The following is a 19,250-nucleotide window of genomic DNA, read 5'->3' as shown; positions in this document are numbered from 1 at the left end:
CATGAATGGATTCTTGAAACTTGTTTAAGTAAGGGAGTTGTGAAGGAGATGTATTAAGAATTTTTCTGATCATCTTGGGTTCAAAACCATTAAGTAAGAGGTTTTGTTTGAGGTAGTGCAGTTCTTCATTCCTTTTAACTGATGTGCTTGATATGTAATATGCCCTGTCTTGTAAAGTTTTAATTATGGCTATTATTCATATTCTGATTTATCAATTATATGTTACAGTTGTGAAAAAACATCTAATATGTGTAATTAATTGTTAATAGGTTTTTGTTATGTAAAACTTATGTACCAGTACCCCTGACTTATGAAATTTGTAGGGTTTTAACTGCTTTTTTTTATTAAATTCTTTATTTACATAATAATGTGGTCTTGATATATTAAAATACTGAAAACTTCCCATAGAACTGCTAAACCACAGAAACTTATGTTTACTTCCTTTAGCCTCATTTGCTAATTGCACTTTTCCTACCCTTACCAAGCAAGTCAATTCTATGCTTGCTCTTTGTACTCCTCATGAAAATTATTATGGTCACTCATCTTGTGCTGCCTCCACAATGCATTTTTCTTTCAGATTGCATGCTTCACCTCTTCAGTCATCCATTTTATGCCTAACTTATTTAATCTCTTGGCCTTTGGAATACACTTTATCATTGCCTCTGCCAGATAGTTCCTAATTAGAGACCAAGCAGCATTGATTTCCTTCCCATCCAATTCCTCATTCCATATCACTGTAAGCTGCCTCCTGAGTTTGACATAATCATGCACTTACAGTTCCGCATATAACCCTTTCTCACAAAAGTTTGATATGGCTAGCCACCATCCAAGTGATCACTTCATGGTCACCTTGACCAACTGGAGGGAGATGTGATACTTCATTTATAATATCTTCTGATGAGATAATCAAATCCAAGACTCTCAAAATCAATGTGTAGCCTCTGTTATGTACTGCATAAGACAGTTGTCCCTCAAAAACTAATTCATTCTCTTTGTTTCCAGATTCTGTCTCCTCATTCCAGTCTATATTACCATAATTGAAATTACCCTTTTCTTATTAGTCTGACAAATCTGCCTAAACATTTCCTTCTCACTACCTTCTACATTACTAGGTCTATAGCAACAGCCTACTAATTTCATTCTATCCTCTGCTTCAAAACCACTGTCACTATTTGCTCCTTGCATCTCACCCTAGATGGGCACTCTGCCATCATCAATAGCACTCCTCCTCCATTTTTTACCTTGTCTGTATTCAGAGTGTGGTAGTTGTAAAGTTTTATATGAAAGATTACATATCCCTCCATCTCTATTCCTGTCAGAATGTCATCCTTGATCAACCATGTCCGATTTATTCCAACAATTTTTGGACAAACAAACTATCAATGTTACATTTTCATTCCCCTTGTCTCAAATACTTCTAGCATTTGTAAATACACACACTAGCTCATTTCTGTATTTATAACAAGTCCACTAAACCCACTTCTTGGATATGACTCCACACTCTGCCCATCCATTCCTCTCTATCATCGCTGATATTACATTCCTCCTCAGAGCTAAATGTCACCCCCCCCCACATCCTTGACTGTCTTAATCCCTTCTTGCCCACTCACACATCTATTCCTGAAATGAAAACCATCATCATCTACATTTTTCATGCAGTGTCTCCCTGTCTAACATGACCCCCCCCCCTCCTTTCCCTATCTGTCTTATGTTCCTCCTTTCTCACCTCTTCACTCACCTCTCCATTTGCAAACCCTCCTACCTTATTCTCCTGCTCTTCCACAACATCTCTTGCTTCCTCAGATTTTCCATTCAACCTCAATCGTTATTTTCTTTTGCAGCAAGTTTCTCCAACTGACTCGCACCAAATTCATTTAAATGGAGTCCATCTCTTTTATACAGTTCTATTCACACCTCAAATTCATCCCACACATTCACAAAATGAACTCCTTTCTCCTCACACAACTCTGCTAGCATACCATTTATAATCTTTACTTGCCCTCTCAACTCATATCTGGGCAACAGGCTGACTATCTTACCTACTACATTGTGAACTTTCACTCTCCTTAACAGCCTGCTGATATCCAGCCTTACATTCTCCTTGTTACATTATTATTATTATTACAGGTATCTCCATGGAGCCAGTAGACTCATTGCAGGAGATCCAAACTATCAAAACGATATCTATCATCTCTTCTTGAATTCATTTACAGACGAAGAACTCACAACTGAGTCAGGCAATGCATTCCACTCATTCATCACCCTCCATGCAAAAAACCTCGTTCTCACACCCTTGTTAACCACACTTTTCCTTAATTCCCAGGGATGACCTCTTGTTCTTCCATCACTATCACACAGCTGAAACATTTCTCCTGCATCAATCTTATAAAAACCTTTTAGTAATTTAAATGTGTCTATCATATCCTCTCTTCTCTGCCTATCAATCAACCTCTGCAATCCACAAACTCTCAATCTATCAATGTAGGAAACATTTTATACATCACTCACCAACCTAGTCACTCTCCTCTGAACCCTCTGCACAACTGCCTCATCTCGAAGGAATCCAGGCAACCAGACCTGAGCACAGTAATCCAAATGTGTGAAAGTATCAACACTTTATAAAGGGGAACAACAACCTCTTTATTTCTGGATGTTAGTGTGCTCCTCAATAACCACGTAATCCTATGTGCAATCTTGAACACCTTAGCAATGTGTCCCATGAACTTCATCTCCGTATCCACCAACATCCCTAAGTCCCCAGCCTTATCAATCTCTTGGAGTACTGTTCCATCAAAGTAGTACACAGCTGGTAATCTTTTAATCCCAAAATGTGTAACTTTACACTTTTCCACATTGAACTGACATCCATTACCTTTGCCCATTTTGCCAGCTTATTTAAATCATTCTGCAAACTCTCAACATCAGCTTGATTTTTTATTGCACTATCCAACATCATCAGCAAACAACCGAATATCTCCCTTTAAGCCATTTCCTATATCATTTATATACAAATTAAACAACAATGGCCTAAGCACAGAGCGCTGAGGCACACCACTAGTCACCTGCCTCATCCTGGACTCTGTTCCTCCATACACTACCTTCTGGTGTCTCTCGCTGAGCCATTCTCCTATCCATATCACCAGTTTAGCATCCATCCCCATCTGCTCCAATTTGCGCAATAGTATTCCATGGGTATCCTGTCAAAAGCCTTAGCAAATCATTACAGTGAAATCATTTGTGCCGGCTACCACTACTGACTCTTTTTCTCATATACTCCTCTTATCCAATGCTTTAATCACTCTGCTCATTCTACCTCCCAGAAAACAAACCTTGTGCATATTTTCACTGACCACACCTCTAATCATCAAATCCCCATACACTGCTACTCTCAAATCATTGAATATTTCTTTCAAATCTTTCATTCTTCCTCACATTTCCATGCAAATCAATAATTCTCCTCAGTTCATTTCTCATACATTTAATCTCTTGCCTCATCTTTACCAACTCTGCTTTTTCATCTCTTCAACTACTTTCTCACTGCCTTTTATGCCAATCCCATTTTCACTACAAAATGTGATTTGTAGTGAAATCTGCTGTCTTATTATAAAAAAAATTGTTGAACAGCGTTATTAATTATCTAGATTGAATATTATAAAAAATTTAGTTTAATCCTTTATCCAAGTGTGAGCAAACAAAGTTTGCGCCTGAAAGTATCTTCAGGACTGGGGTAGGGTGGTACAACACCAGGGCAACTCCTTGCAAAGGTGGAGCAAGATACCAACACTCCTATCTCAGTATCTCCCATAATGCAAAACACATCTCCTTGCAGATATGTCTAATGTTATGCATTAAGGGAAGGGCCACTACCCAGACTAGTTTCGACCTTTATTGAGGTAGAATGGGAGTTCATATCTCATCATCCTCTTTAGAGTCAAAAAGTTGTATTGAGAGCCAGCTTTGATAGTAAGAGAGGAGTAGAAAAGATAGAGTAGATAGTTAAAGAGGCCTCAGTCGATCTACTTGGCCTTACTCGAAAGTCAGTGCCAAGCAGATCTCTGACGTTTCCTCCCTCCATCCGTTCTTTTCAGCTTTCCCCGGTCAGTCACCTCTTCAGGTGTCTGTCCGAGGAAAGTGGGGAAAAACAAATGCAGGACACACAAATTAAAAAGCAAAAGAACTAAGACACACAGAAACAATAAAGGAGCTAGAACACGCATAAACAATAAAGGAGCTAGAACACGCATAAACAGAACAAAAAAAAAGTCGGTGAATTAACAGAAAAGTACTGCAAGAATGGGGGAAGAGCCTGGCCCGAGTGATGCAGCCCGCAAGGAGCCGCACCGCCTCGCTGTAAGCCTTCGCCGCTCGGGTTCTCAGGTCTGCCCCCTCCTATGTGGATTAAGCGTGAACATACAGAAACAGAACCAAGAAACTTAGAAGGGGCTTTTTGTTTTTATATTAAATCATATTTGCCCTGCTATTTTTTATTGCTACCTCAGTCTTTTACCACGTTTTCCATCACCGTGAGTACGTGTACTGACTCTTCATCATTTAGTTTCCATATTCTCTTCAAGCTTTCATTCCATTTCGCTCAGTAGTAAGTGACGTTCCCAAACTTGAGCCATATTCTAAGACTCTAGCTCACCTTCACATTGCAAAGCAGCGTCTCCTTTTTCCTGTAGAGCTGTGTGGACTTTGTTTCTTATCTCGGGTTTATCCCTAAGATAGAATAGGATTCGTTTTGTTACATTAGAATTTTCATATAGGGGTTCTTTTCCTTTTACCGGTTTTGTAATGGGGTGAGAAGAACTGGTGTATCTACTGGTAAAGTTCTTTTTTCAAATTCCTTCATTATCCATGAGTATCTCTTTTCCAAATTTACTCGTGTCAGCGACTTCAATGTGTCGCATAAGTGTTGTTTTTCTTCCTCTGTTAAGTCCAGGTGACCGTCCAATTGATGGGGCTCGACCTTGGATATATCTTTTACATAGAGTTCTCCCCATATGAGTCTATTGCTCCTTTTAAACAACAAGAAAGTTGGCTCTCCTTTTGTGATCATTATCTGAAATAGTTTTTCTGCCGTTTTAAGAGATCCCTTAAAGTTCTTCAAAATGACAGAGCCGTTTGGGGTATTGCTTTTAACAAAAGTCTGTTCCTTCCTTAGTTTCTGGATTGTTTCCTTGCTCTCTGTCTTCTTCTTCTGATGAGGTTTCTTCCTCATTTTCTGTGTTGTTTTGCGTTATTATTTCATTTCCTTCCTCATCCTCATCTGAACTCGAGGCTTCTATTTGGCTTTCAGTGTCCTGTTTATTTCGTTTCATTTCTCCTTCTTCCGGCGTGATGGGTCGTTTTGTTGTACTGGTATTGATTTCGATTTCCTCCGTTTCTGTGCTGTTATTGTTGCCTTCCGATTCATTGGTGTAAGATTTCTTAGTGTTCTGTTTCTTTTTCTTCCTAATTCTCCCTTCTGCATTCGTCCCAGTTATTGCCTGATTTCCTAATGTAGTCGTTGCGATAGCTGGCAGTTGGAGGGCTGGAAACTCTTCTGGTTCAGTTGTTTGTGGTTCGTTTACTGTTTGGCCGGTAGCTCAAGAGTCCTGTGTTGTGAGCTTAGGAATGGCTACTGATGCAGGTGTTATGGCGCCTCCTGCTCTTTCTGCAAGGATCCTGTTAGGACAAACGTCTATTTTATGGGATGTGTTCCCACATTTACGGCACAGTGACTCACATTGATTCAATGTGTGTTCTGTCGATAAGCAGTTGTGGCATGTGTTGTTTTTCAGGCAGTGAGCGCTAAGGTGGCCCAAAGCGGTGCACCTAAAACATTGTTTTCTTACGCCTGGATAATTGATTATTACTCTTGCTGAACCTAAAAAAATCAAGTTGGGGACCTCTGTTTTCATCTCGATTGAAAAGCTCGTTTCCCCTGATTTCCACTCTGGGATATCCGCGTCTTGTCCGATTGTTACGTTTCGGACAGTCCCCCACTTGGAGAAAATGGTTTTAATGATTTCCTCCCCTTTCTCTAGATATTCTAGAGGAAACCTGTCAATTTTTACGGATTTTAAAATACTCCCGACTAGGAAGGGTAGGTATTTTTTCCCTTCACATTCTACGCCTTTAAGGAACGTTTCTCTTGTTTCTATGTTGTTCGTTACTATTTGGAATCTTCTCCCCCCGTAAGGGGTAAGCCCGTAAATGCTTTCTGCTTTCGCGACATTGAGAAGAGCTCTCACAAACGTCGCTTTGTCGATGTTTGGGTCAATTTCGATCCCGAGAGTATGAACTCTTGGCAAGAATTTTGACACTGTTAACCTTACCAACGAAATAGCAAATTTCAGTCCCCGAAAGGAAATATCCTAAAACGGACCTGCACTGATTGGAACGAGGCCGCAAAAAATAAAAACCAACAAAAGAAAAACTAGAAGAGTTCTTACCAAACAATACTGGAATAGGAGCTCTCTCTCGGGATCTGGTAACTGGAATCCAAAAGAAGACTGGAACATGGAGCTTTCTCTCAGGGCCGCTGAAAACAGAGTGGGAGCCAGGCCCAAGTGAAGATACCAGGCAGAAGCATTAGCAAGGTCATCTCTACCTATAGGAGTTACCAAATGGTGTGCCACCCTTTTTTAATAAATTACTCTGGATTTAGAGAAAGATGTTGAAAGTTTATTTTTCACTTGGTTAGAGTATAATAAATTTAGTTTAATCCTTTATCCAAGTGTGAGCAAACAAAGTTTGCACCTGAAAGTATCTTCAGGACTGGGGTAAGGTGGTACAACACCAGGATAACTCCTTGCAAAGGTGGAGCAAGATACCAACACTCCTATCTCAGTATCTCCCACAATGCAAAACACATCTCCTTGCGGATATGTCTAATGTTATGCATTAAGGGAAGGGCCGCTACCCAGACTAGTTTCGACCTTTATTGAGGTCTCTTTAGTGGGGATGTGTTTTGCATTGTGGGAGATACTGAGATAGGAGTGTTGGTAGCTTGCTCCAACTTTGCAAGGAGTTACCCTGGTGTTGTACCACCTTACCCCAGTCCTGAAGATACTTTCAGGTGCAAACTTTGTTTGCTCACACTTGGATAAAGGATTAAACTAAATTTATTATACTCTAACCAAGTGAAAAATAAACTTTCTACATCTTTCTCTAAATCCAGAGTAATTTATTAAAAAAGGGTGGCACACCATTTGGTAACTCCTATAGGTAGAGATGACCTTGCTAATGCTTCTGCCTGGTATCTTCACTTGGGCCTGGCTCCCACTGAAGAGACCTCAATAAAGGTCGAAACTAGTCTGGGTAGTGGCCCTTCCCTTAATGCATAACATCAGACATATCTGCAAGGAGATGTGTTTTGCATTGTGGGAGATACTGAGATAGGAATGTTGGTAGCTTGCTCCACCTTTGCAAGGAGTTGCCCTGGTGTTGTACCACCTTACCCCAGTCCTGAAGATACTTTCAGGCGCAAACTTTGTTTGCTCACACTTGGATAAAGGATTAAACTAAATTTATTATACTCTAACCAAGTGAAAAATAAACTTTCAAGATTGAGTATTCATTTTTAATAAGAACACAGATTACCAACTAACATCACAGTCATCATAAAGGGGAGCATTTTTATCCAAAGAATGCATACCAAAAAATTTAATTTTAAATACCTTGAAGACAGTGATGCCAATGCTGAATCTAATACCTCAGTTGTTTTGTCTGTAGCTTGAGGCAGCTCTTTAACCAATTCTTCAACTCTAGATTCATCAAGGGGATGGTCATCTTCTGATTCAGCCGTATCACCTCCTTTATCATCCATTTTTATATCAATAAGGTCCTCCTTGGGCTAAAGATGATTATAGAGCATTAGAATGCACATAAACCATTAACTAATAATGAAATTTTAAAAGAATAATTTGCATAGAGTATGCATATGTCTATAGTAATCTATCATTTATCCAATTTTCAAAAACAACAATCCTTCACTCAACAAACTCATATTTCAACCAACTTATGGTAGAGCACAACGCAATTTCACTTTATTTTTCAACATTTCAACTATCAGAATGGCACACTGCATTCCTACTCTGGTTGAATAAACAGCAGATTACTGTAACTTAGTTGACCGAGTGGATAACATATCCACTCTCCAAACAATAAGCTGCAGGTCTGAATCCTACCATGGGCACTGATGTTTTGTGAACATCTTTAAGTGGAATAAAAACTTCATCACCAGGTGTCAGACCAATGCCCAGCTTACTGGAAGCCTGAAGTGGCTTGGAAGAAGTTCCATGTTTCGTCTCTAGATCAGGGTTTCTGAATTATGTAAAAAATTCAAAAAATAACAAAATAAAATAAAAATTAATATAGCAAATTGAATTTAAAAAACCCTTAGTGCACCTATAGTATACTAACATACTGTAGGTCTGCAACTTTTCATAAGCAGAAGTTGCATAAAAATATAATTATTTGTAACATGATGAATTTTGCCCATAAGTTTTCCCATGTGGAAGAGCATGGTGATGCCATTTTTTTAAGCACAATTCCTAAATGAATGTAGCAATTTTCATGGATCATACCTAGATGCTCTGGCAATTCTATTTGCTTGATACTTCTGATAACATAATGCTCTAAGTCCAATCTTTTTTTTTTTTTTTTTTTTGTATGAGGAAAAAAATAAGCCTTAATATCTTCTAACCGAAACCAATTAAATCATCCTTGCTGGAAATATTCATTCAGCTTGGTCCACCTTTACCACAAGTTGCTCAGTCCTGAAGATACTTCAGGTGCAAACTTTGTTTACTTACACTTGGATAAAGGATTAAACTAAATTTATTATAGTCTAACCAAGTGGAAATAAAACTTCCAACAACTTTCTCTAAATCCAAAGTAATTTAATAATAAGGTGAGACACCTTATTATTTCAACCTTTATTGAAAATGAGTTTTTCAATAAAGGTCGAAACCGGTCTGGATAGTGGCCCATCCCTTAATGCATAGCATTATAAATGTCCACAGGGCGATGTGCTTTGCATTATGGGATATACTAAGAAAAGTAGTGATGAGAGCCTGGTCCTGAATATTTGAGTTTCTTATTCGGCTAAGAAATAATGTTGGATTCAATATCCACTTAATTTGAATAAATTTACCTCACCGAAGTGAAGCCTATTGGCTCTTTATCTCTGTAATTAATAAACAATATTATTAAAAACAAGATCTATGGATGGACAAGTTGAAGGCACTGCCATGAGTAGCCCTCTGTCTCCATCTTTGGCAAACTATTTTTTGAACCATCTGGAAGATACCTTGTTCTCATCCACTCATCCCCAACCCTTTCATTGGTTTCATTATAGTGATGATGTCTTTGCTGTTTGGCCTCATTCTGAAAATGAACCTATCACTTTCCTACAACAGATCAATAGCTTTCACCCACGTATTCAATTCACCAATGAAAAAGAAAAGGCTGGTAGTTTACATTTCTTGAACATCCTTCTTACACGCACAGCCTCCAGTAATTTATCAAAAATACCTTTCAAAGTTAATTACTGTGGTTATTGTGTAATTTATTGTTTATAGTCATGCCACAGGTACCTTTAAAGATTAGACTCATATATAAATGTTTCAGTATTAAGACATTACTGATAAACCATTTTCATCCAAACATTAAACTGCTTATGTTGTGCATTTCTAGCAATAACAAATTCTTAAAAATACATTTTTAAAATCTTTAGCTCTTTTACTGTAAGTACAAGAGTGGTCTGAAAAGTTCTTAGCCTAACAATGAAAACGAATTTATAATTTCAAAATTATTTTTATTTTTCAACATAATCTCCCTTAAGACTAATACGTTTATTCCAGTGCCATTATTCCGTCCCTATAGTGGTTCTCACTAAGATCTGCAAAATACCCCTCTACAGCTGCAATCACCTCTTGATTCAAAGAAAAACGCTGACCAGCAACAAAGAGTTTTAGTTTGGGAAGAGATAGAAGTCAGAGGGAGCCAAATCTGGGGAATAGGGTGGATGTTCCAACAATTAGTTTTAAAAGAGGTAAACCGTGAGTAGACATAACTATACATAAAAATATAACGGAAAAACTCACGTAGAAAAATTATTTAATGGTATAATTTTCGCCCGTGTGTCACAGGCATCTTCAGTACAATTAGGCACAAAAATTTTTGTGCCTAATTGTACTGAAGATGCCTGTGACACACGGGCGAAAATTATACCATTAAATAATTTTTCTACGTGAGTTTTTCCGTTATATTTTTATGTATAGTTCCAACAATTCATAGTGCAGATCCCTTAATTTTCCCACTGCCAAAACACCTTTGTGGACAGGTGCATTGCCATGATGAAAGATTTTTTTTCCTTCTGCAAACCGGATCTTTTCTCACGAATTTTTTCGTCTAGTCTTGTTAAAAGATCAGAATAATATTCCCAAGTTATTGTTTTATTCTTTTCAAGATAATTAATAAACAAAATGCCTTTAGCATCCCAAAACATCGATGCCATGACCTTTCCTGCTGATGGAACAGACTTTGTCTTCTTTGGCACTCAACAACCAGCTTCTGTCCACTATTTTGACTGCTCTGCTATTTGGATTCTGGTGTGTAATGTTGAATCTAAGTCTCATCCATAGTAATAAATTGATGCACAAAATTAGTTTTATTCTTGTTAAAACGCTCCAAGCACTGGTCAGAGATTTTCAAGAGAATGCGTTTTTGATCTGCTATGAGCAAGTGCAGCATGCATCCTGCGCAAAGCTTTTTCATTTGTAATTCTTCATGCAAAATATATTTCCTACATGTTATTTTGAAATGCCCATAGTCTTGGCAATTTCACAAGTCAAAGACTTGTGAAATTGCACTTTGACTTGCCAGTTATCCAATACCACGTGCACTTGATAAATGATTTCTGGTGTTGTTACAAGTTTTGGACGTTCTTCACGTGGATCATCTTCAAGGCTGGTAAGCCACGTTTAAACTCGGCAGCCCATTTCTTAAGGCATTAATAAACCTTCTTTTATAATTGCATGATACTCAATTTTATCCATTTCAAGGGATACAGACAACACTTTTGCTTCAGACAGCTGTATAAAACAATCTACTTGATAGAGTAGATTGTTTTATATTTTTATGTTTCATTTCTCGTGGATACTTATGACAGATGTACAAATTCAAATGCCAACTTAGAAAAAAAAAATCTTGCTGGTAGTGTTGCCATCTATGGTCAAGGCTGAGAACGTTTCGTACCATCCATGTGTCTCTTCAGTAATCTCTCTGATTCCATAACATTCCTTCAATTTTGTGCAAACCATCATCATATATATGACGGGGGGGTTTGACCCGTCGATCGCGATCAACCGGTCAATTGCAATCAACCGGTTCAATCGCGGAGCGATTTTTGGTCGATCTCTTGTGTATTCCTCCTTACAAATTTAATTAAAACTGAAAACATAATATTTTATTTATCAATATTTTGTATTATTTTTAATGCGCTTTAAGTGTATTGCTATTGTTTATTTTGCGTTAAAATTGTCAAATCAGTAATTTTCTTATAAGTCCGGGTAAATGAATTAATTTGGATCAGTGGAACTCAAACAGCAAGCCAAGTGAATACAATTATAAGCAAAGTGTAAAAACTCGATTGTAGCTTAAATATTAAATATTCCAAAGCACATTACATCGATTTTTTACTTAGGTTAAGTCCCATGTGAATATTGTAAAAAAATAAACTTTGTTTGTCTCGGTATAGTTTGTATTAGATGTTTTTGTAAATAACTCTTTTGAAGCTAACTGCATATACTGCTTTAATAAGAATATGTTAGAGTGTTAAAAACAAAGGCAATGTTTTTGTTGCTGAAGCTGTACATGGCAGCATTAGAAAGATTGTTATTTAAACTTGTATGTATGAGAAATGCTTGCAGCCTCTAAGTGTAAGCATCTCCGAAATCAATCAGAAAGAGTTCAAACAACTTTCTGATGGCCAGCAATTTAAGGAGGCCTAATAAAAAGGGACTGAAGCAAGCAGAAGGGGTCCCAGTTCCAGAATTGCTGTCAGAGAGAAGGCTGCCTGGTCCAGAGTCGCCATCAGAGAGACTGCCCGGATCCACATTGCTTGAGAGAGGAGTTTCCCATTTTCTGGAGCTTCTCGGTTCGAGACGTTGCTAGAGAGAGACTACTTCTAGGCCGCAGACAAGGTTTCAAATTGCTGAAAGGAAGAGTTCCAATTTCTGGAGAAAAGTTTCCAGGCCAGGTTAATGTCAAACATTCACCAGTGTGTTGTGTTTTCATTACAATTTCATGAATCAAATGACTTCACTGATATTGCTCAGTTAATGGTATTTATTCGTAAGGTATTTCAAGATTATTCAAGTAAATTAGAACTTTTGAAAATTATACCATTATTGGGAAGGACTAGGGGAGAAGACACTGTTTCGGCATTTGATGAATTTGTGAAACAACACAAACTTCGCTTTTTAAACTTGTGTCTATTACTATTGATGGTGCTCCTGCAATAATAGGTAATAAATCAGGCTTCATTTCATTATGTAAAAACGATGAAAATATTCAGATTTTTTAATACCACTGTATTATTTACCAACAAGTACTGTGTCGTAAAAGATTAAACACAAAAGATGTTTTGGATATTACATTTAAAATTGTAAATTCTGTTCGAGGAAAAGCCCTGCAATGGCGGTTATTTAAATTACAGGCAGATGATGATAGGGAACTTCTGTTGTACAAAAATGTTCGCTGGCTCAGCAGAAGTCAATTTTTAGAAAGATTTCTTGTATTAATTAACAATATAAAAATTTTTCTTGATGAAAAATGAGATATTTATCCACAATTGAGTGATAAAAGTTGATTGTTACACTTATCATTTTTAGCAGATTTCTGTACGAAATTAAGCAATTTAAATTTAGAGTTACAAGATAGAGATAAAAATTTAATTGCCATGTTAAGTTCAATAAAAATTTTCCAACAATACTTACTTTTATTAAAGAAAATATAAATGACCACGAATTTAGACATCTCCCATATTTATTAAAATTTTTTGAACAAAATCAAGAAATGCATCGCTATTATTTAAAAGAATTTATTCGTGAAATAGAATTGGTTCAGGAAGAAATAAATTCAAGATTTAAAGATTTTAATAAACTGAAATGATTGTATCTTTTATCAATAATCCATTTCAAGAAAACTTGAACATCACAGAAATTTCATATAAAATTAGTGGGCTGTTTGATATAAACCAAGCTGAAGTAGAACTTGAGATAATAAACATTCAGAATAGTTTACATTTAAAATTAATAAACAATGAAGTCATTTGGAAGCATGCACATGAAAAATTCCCAATATTAACTGATATTGCGCAAAAAATTCTGTCATGTTTCGGATCAACATACTTGTCAGAATCCGCTTTTTCAAATATGACCATCATAAAAAAATCAATTAAGAAACCAACTTATAAATGATCATTTGGATGATTGTCTGCGATTGGCCACTTCTTCATATCAACTTGACTATGAAAATAATGTGAGGTCCAAACAATGCCAAATTTCAGATTAACTTTTTTTTTTTCTTTATCAACCAACATTTCCTGTAACTTGTGAGTTTGTAATCAATCTGTTGTTTTTTCTAACTTTGGTTTTCCAAAATAGAGAAATAAATATTTTATTCCAATATATTTGTTTTGTTTTTTTTTGTTGTATTAAAATAATTAAAAGTGATAAATAAATTTTTAAATACACAAATAAAGTTTTTAGTTGTGTATTTTTTTTTAGTTGTTTATTTTTAGTAGTTTATTTGTGCATAATCAGATATCAGGTTGGGGGAACGTGATCTATACAAGAGAGCAGATCGCCGAATAACTTTTTATAGAAAAGTAGCTCGCGTAGTAAAAAAAGGTTGAACACCACTGATACATGGCATATCGTATATATGCAAAATCTACCTTCCAAACAAAAGCATTAAAGCAGCATCTTGCTTGAAAAATGCAGAATAATCCAAATAACAAAATACCATCTGCATGAATCTGGTTAATTAACCCAATTCTCTCAGTGAAATTGTAAAAATGGATTTTCTTCAAAGACCTGTAACTGAATAAATCATTTATGCAGTCACTTGATGGTTCACGCTTCTTATATATGTTATGAAGTTTGCTCTTTAATGCTAATAATGATTTATAAATTTTCAATTCACTTAAAAATTCTGTTGGGGGGGGGGGGGGGGGAGACACGGCTAATAAAAATCATTTATGCTATCCATTTTAGTACATGTGCAGATTTTGAATTTATGTGGTGAAGTTGAAATCAACAGGCTAGTATATCTGATAGGATTCTGTAATAAGCCAGGGAATGTACAGAATACTTATTGTGAAATGTTTAGGCAAACAGGTTAGGAATGTAAAAATAAGGTGATCCTGATGTGAGACTTTCATTAGGAATATAGAATAGAAGGAGAAGTTAGTGCACAGGAACAAGGAGGGCGAGTTTGTTGAATTTCTGAGGGATAAATATTTTAAGCAGCATGTGGCCAAAGTAAGTAGAGAGGCTTTAGGGTTTGGGATTTGGTGATAACTTCACAAGCTGTAGTTGCTAATAAGGAATTAACACTGCCTCCAGATGGTGAGAGTGCTCAATGAGGTACGTGTTTGAGAAGTGGTGAAAGAAAAGGTTGCTGCCAAAAAATAGGATATATGTGGAATTATAAGGTGGGTGCTTAAGGGAAGCTCTGTAGTCAACTAACATTAATATGTTAGGTAGATGAGTTGTGCAGAAAAAAATGTGACTCAATTTTACTTTAAAATTAATAATTGAAAAAAGAAACATAAGGTGCCTTGGATAAAATTAACAGACAAAATTTGTTTAAAATATTAGCCAATTTAACATACCAAATGCCAACTCTTAGTCTATTACAGTATACATATTCAAGAAATATATAGCAGAAATAAAAACACTAATCAAATTAGAACAAATATCAGAATAGAAAGTCAAAGAAAAGAATGGCAGGGATGTACTCTATAACCTCTACTTTTTAATACATATGTATAACAGTCCAGAAACAGCCTAGCCCATTTAGTATGCAAATAAACCTACAAATAAAGATACACACACACACTAGTAATATATTTGCAGATTATTAAATTGTATTAGCTACATCAGAGGATCATTTACTTTGATCAGTAAAATCATTAAATGAAATCTCAGAATGGCTAGTCTACACACGCATGGAGATTACTGTAATAATAACATGAGAATATCAAAAGTAAATACAAACATGGCCTTCAAAGAAGAAAACCCAGTAAGGAGTGATTATTATTATTAAACTCATCAAGGAAGGCATACTATTCACTTCAGTTGTCATACCTGTTCTTGAATTCATTCACATACTTGCACACAACATCCAATGGCAATCTGTTCCAATCAGGCATCACTCTATGAGATAAAAATTGAGCCCTCACCCTCTTCTTAACAGCATTCTAACTTTCAAGGATGCCTTTCATAAAATGAAAAATTCCGTCCGCTGATATCCTGTATAATCCTTTCAGAAGTTTGTAATCAAATCACCCATCTTTCTCCTGTTTGCTAGTGTCTGCAGCCTACAAATTCTCAATCTATCTTCATAATCAGTATTCCACAATCCTGAATCATTTTTGACACTCTCCTTCACACACTCTCTCTCCAATGTATCAGAATCACCATGGAAACCAGGAGACCAGACTGCAATAGTCCAGGTGAGGGCTTATCAAGACATTGTAAAGAAGCAAAATGACTTCATTATCTTTACATGTCAAGGTTCGTTTCAGAATTGCAATTATTCTGTGAGTGTATTTACAATTTTTGCTATATGACCCTTGAACTTCAACTTCCTGTCTAGTAACCTTCAAGATTCCCAGCCTGATATATTCTATTACATATAATCTCTTATAGTCTATTACACAACATACATATTCAAGAAATATATAGATATAAAACAGTTGAAAATGGCTCTCAATCCCACCAATATAATGCAACATTGGATATCTAATCACACCAAAGTGCATTGCCTTATATTTATTAGCATTCAACTGACAGCCATTTTCAAATGCCCACAATTCCAGCCTATTCAAATCATTCTGCAAGTACTGCATATCAGCAGCACTCCTGATTACCCTACTTATCTTTGCATCATCAGCAAACAGCTGTATGTCACATGTCAAATCCTTCCCAATGTCATTAATATACAGATTGAATAACAATGGACCAAGGACTGATCCTTGAGGCACACCACTGGTTACCTTGAATCTTGCAGATTCAAGGTAACCAGTGGTGTGCCAGATTTGCTGTCAACCCATTCCTGAGTGCGAGCCCTAACTAATTTTTCCAAAATCTTCACCACTACTCCTGAGATACTGATTGGTCTATAGTTAGATATGTCCGTCTTTGCACCACCCTTGTGCAATGGGATTACCATACATTATTTCCACTCCTGTTGAATCTTCCCTGTTCTGTGACTCAAAATATCTAGCCTGGTCAAAGAAATAACCAGTTCAGCTGAACCCTCTTTCGGCATCTGTGCTGATATCCCATTGCAGAATTCTTATGCAGTTTGTGGTACAAGAGATCTAGTAACTCCCTCTTCGTACACATGGATTTCCTCATTCAGCGAAGAGGTAGCGGCAAGTTTAATGTTGCATATACCAAGTTGATAGCTTTTAACAAAATGGCTACTCATTAGTTGAACAATCAGTCACCCACATACCATCTGCATTCACCTGGTGTTGTACCACCTTACCCCAGTCCTGAAGATACTTTCAGGTGCAAACTTTGTTTGCTCACACTTGGATAAAGGATTAAACTAAATTTATTATACTGTTTTAACAGTTGACAGCTGTGCTGATATCTCATTATCCCAGATTGCCAAACTGTTATGGAGTTTATGCAATAGCTCTAGTACCACCTCCTCATATGCCTGCATTTCTTCATCCAATGTAGAGGTAGCATTGAGCTCCATGTTGCACATGCCAGGTTGATAACGTTAAGTGAAATGGACACTCATTAATCTCTTCTACATCTGTCACCAGCAAACCATCCTTATTCAGTAGTTATTCTTTCTCATTCATTACTTGCAACATAATAACAGAATTCTTTTGGGTTCTCACTTGCAAAGCCATTTGTTACAAGTATTATACATTCTGTATAATACTTTTAACTCTTCTACTGTTCTGTACCTTACAATTTTCATAACCGACATCATCTTGATATATGTGGTATTCCTTCCTCATGATGTTTTTTTATTAGCTCGCCTGTTTGGCCAAGTGGTTAGCATATATGCTGTCCAACCAACAGCCTGCAGGTTCAAATCCCACCTTCGTATGGATACTTGCGATTGGTCTTTAGGTGGAAGATTAACTTTAATTCCCAGTATAATAAATTTAGTTTAATCCTTTATCCAGGTGTTGTACCACCTTACCCCAGTCCTGAAGATACTTTCAGGCACAAACTTTGTTTGCTCACACTTGGATAAAGGATTAAACTAAATTTATTATACTCTAACCAAGTGAAAAATAAACTTTCAACATTTAATTCCCAGTGCAAGACCACTGCCTACTTACTAAAGGCACGAAGGTGGCTCAAAAAAGTTCCATGTTCAGTTTCTAGAACAGGGCTTCCGGACTTGGCAAAAAATGAATTTAAATATATATATATATATATATATATATATATATAATTAAAATGAAAAAATATCCTTTGCCCACCCATAGTATAACCTTTCATGGATGAGTACCCCATTAAATTTAAAATAATTTTTTTTTTAAATTCTTGCTTAATGACACTTGTTCCTTATTATCAAAAACTTCTTCAACATAACAGAATTTGAGGATATGCAATCAAGTCATAAGATATTCAATTCAAATCACTTAGATTGGAGTCAGCCAGCAGTCTACATGACAATCTGGCTGACTAAATAAGCATAATATATGAAAGGCTTCATGCCTCTAAGAAAAGCAGAGAAAACATTCCTTCCACTTTAGATTTGTTGTGGGAAGGAAAGCTATTGTCTGAAACCAATTACTCAATATGTGCTAAATTATTAGCTATTAATTATGCTGTAATCTCCATATAAGAAATCAATGATTTTTTTCTATCAGATCTCATGCTGAAAACTTTTATAACTTACATCTACGTTTTATTAATGTTATGGGTATACCAACTCTGCAAATAAATAAATAAACTAATAATAATATTACAAAAAAAAACTATAAAGGGCATCCTTTTTTTTTGTTGTCGTTGTTTGATTATATGCTAGCCAGAGGCTATGATTTCGAGTGGAAGCCACTACTTCCTTATTATATTAAAAATAACATATGAAAAAAAAAATGTTTTACACGATCACTGGGAAAGCAGCAAAGGTTCTCTACAGTTTACTATATACTAATTCCTTCACTTATCTATCATTACAGAAAGAAACAGTGAACAACAACATCCATATGAAATTAAATGATCAGACATGCGGCTATAGAATATCAAACCTACCTGTTCTTGCTCATCTACCGTGCCTACCTGTTCTTGTTCATCTATTGCTGGAACACGTTTTCTTAACTCTGTGGTATGCATTGTTTTCAAAGATAAAATTATATATGTCTAAAAAATGTTATAAAATGACGATTTGATAATAATGTGAAACACAAGCGCTAAATTTGCTGAAGCAAACTGCATTAAAGAGCTATTTTGTTTACACTGGTTGACATAAGGACTGGCACTTGATGCAAGCTCTCAATGTCAACAAGCGAAAGTTGCGCGCAGGACCGGAAATACTTAACAACTACACTTCTGCAGCATACAGCAACTGACATGTGTTCACTTAATGCTTTGGCTTCAGCTGTACCGTTTTTATCAGGATTAACTGCTATTCAAAAAATAATAAAGCGTATATTAAATTAATAATTTATATTGCAAATCAGTAATTATATATGTACATATTACTCATTTAAATTAATCTAGGTACATTACTGGTAAATATGCTACTAACCGCGAAACATGAAATTATTCTTAGACGATGTTTTTCTTTCTATATACGTCTGTGTAGAATAATAATAAAATTTGTCTCGAACAACACTCAGCATATGAAATTTGCTCTGTAAAGTGTAAACCTGTCCTGTAAATTGCATGCCTGCTTGGCGAACTGCATAGCGTTTCTGCTTTCCAACCAACAGATCGTTGGTAAAAGTTGAAGCGCATGAAATATTTCTGAGCAGACACTGCCGAGAG

At 36.2% G+C, this 19,250-nt stretch overlaps 1 protein-coding gene across 1 annotated transcript in view; it reads right to left on the bottom strand.

Annotated features, from left to right (window-relative positions):
• The window catches only part of LOC150099515 (phosphatidate cytidylyltransferase, photoreceptor-specific-like), a 206,266-nt gene extending 187,594 nt beyond the window's left edge, over window positions 1-18,672 (bottom strand). Inside the window, exons 1-2 of the mRNA XM_090404474.1 lie at window positions 18,516-18,672; window positions 7,665-7,840 (exon numbers count right to left, since the gene is read on the bottom strand). Of these exons, the coding sequence (XP_090260600.1) occupies window positions 7,665-7,840; window positions 18,516-18,596 (257 nt within the window). The 5' untranslated portion in view covers window positions 18,597-18,672. The remainder of the gene's footprint in view (window positions 1-7,664; window positions 7,841-18,515) is intronic.
• Window positions 18,673-19,250: the final 578 nt, after the last annotated feature.

This window comes from Typopeltis vanoorti, chromosome 14 (genome assembly GCF_054136105.1).
Source record: "Typopeltis vanoorti isolate ZY-2024b chromosome 14, IOZ_Tvanoo_1.0, whole genome shotgun sequence".
Classification (NCBI taxonomy): Eukaryota; Metazoa; Arthropoda; class Arachnida; order Uropygi; family Thelyphonidae; genus Typopeltis; species Typopeltis vanoorti.
This window is presented reverse-complemented; position numbering and strand designations above follow the sequence as displayed.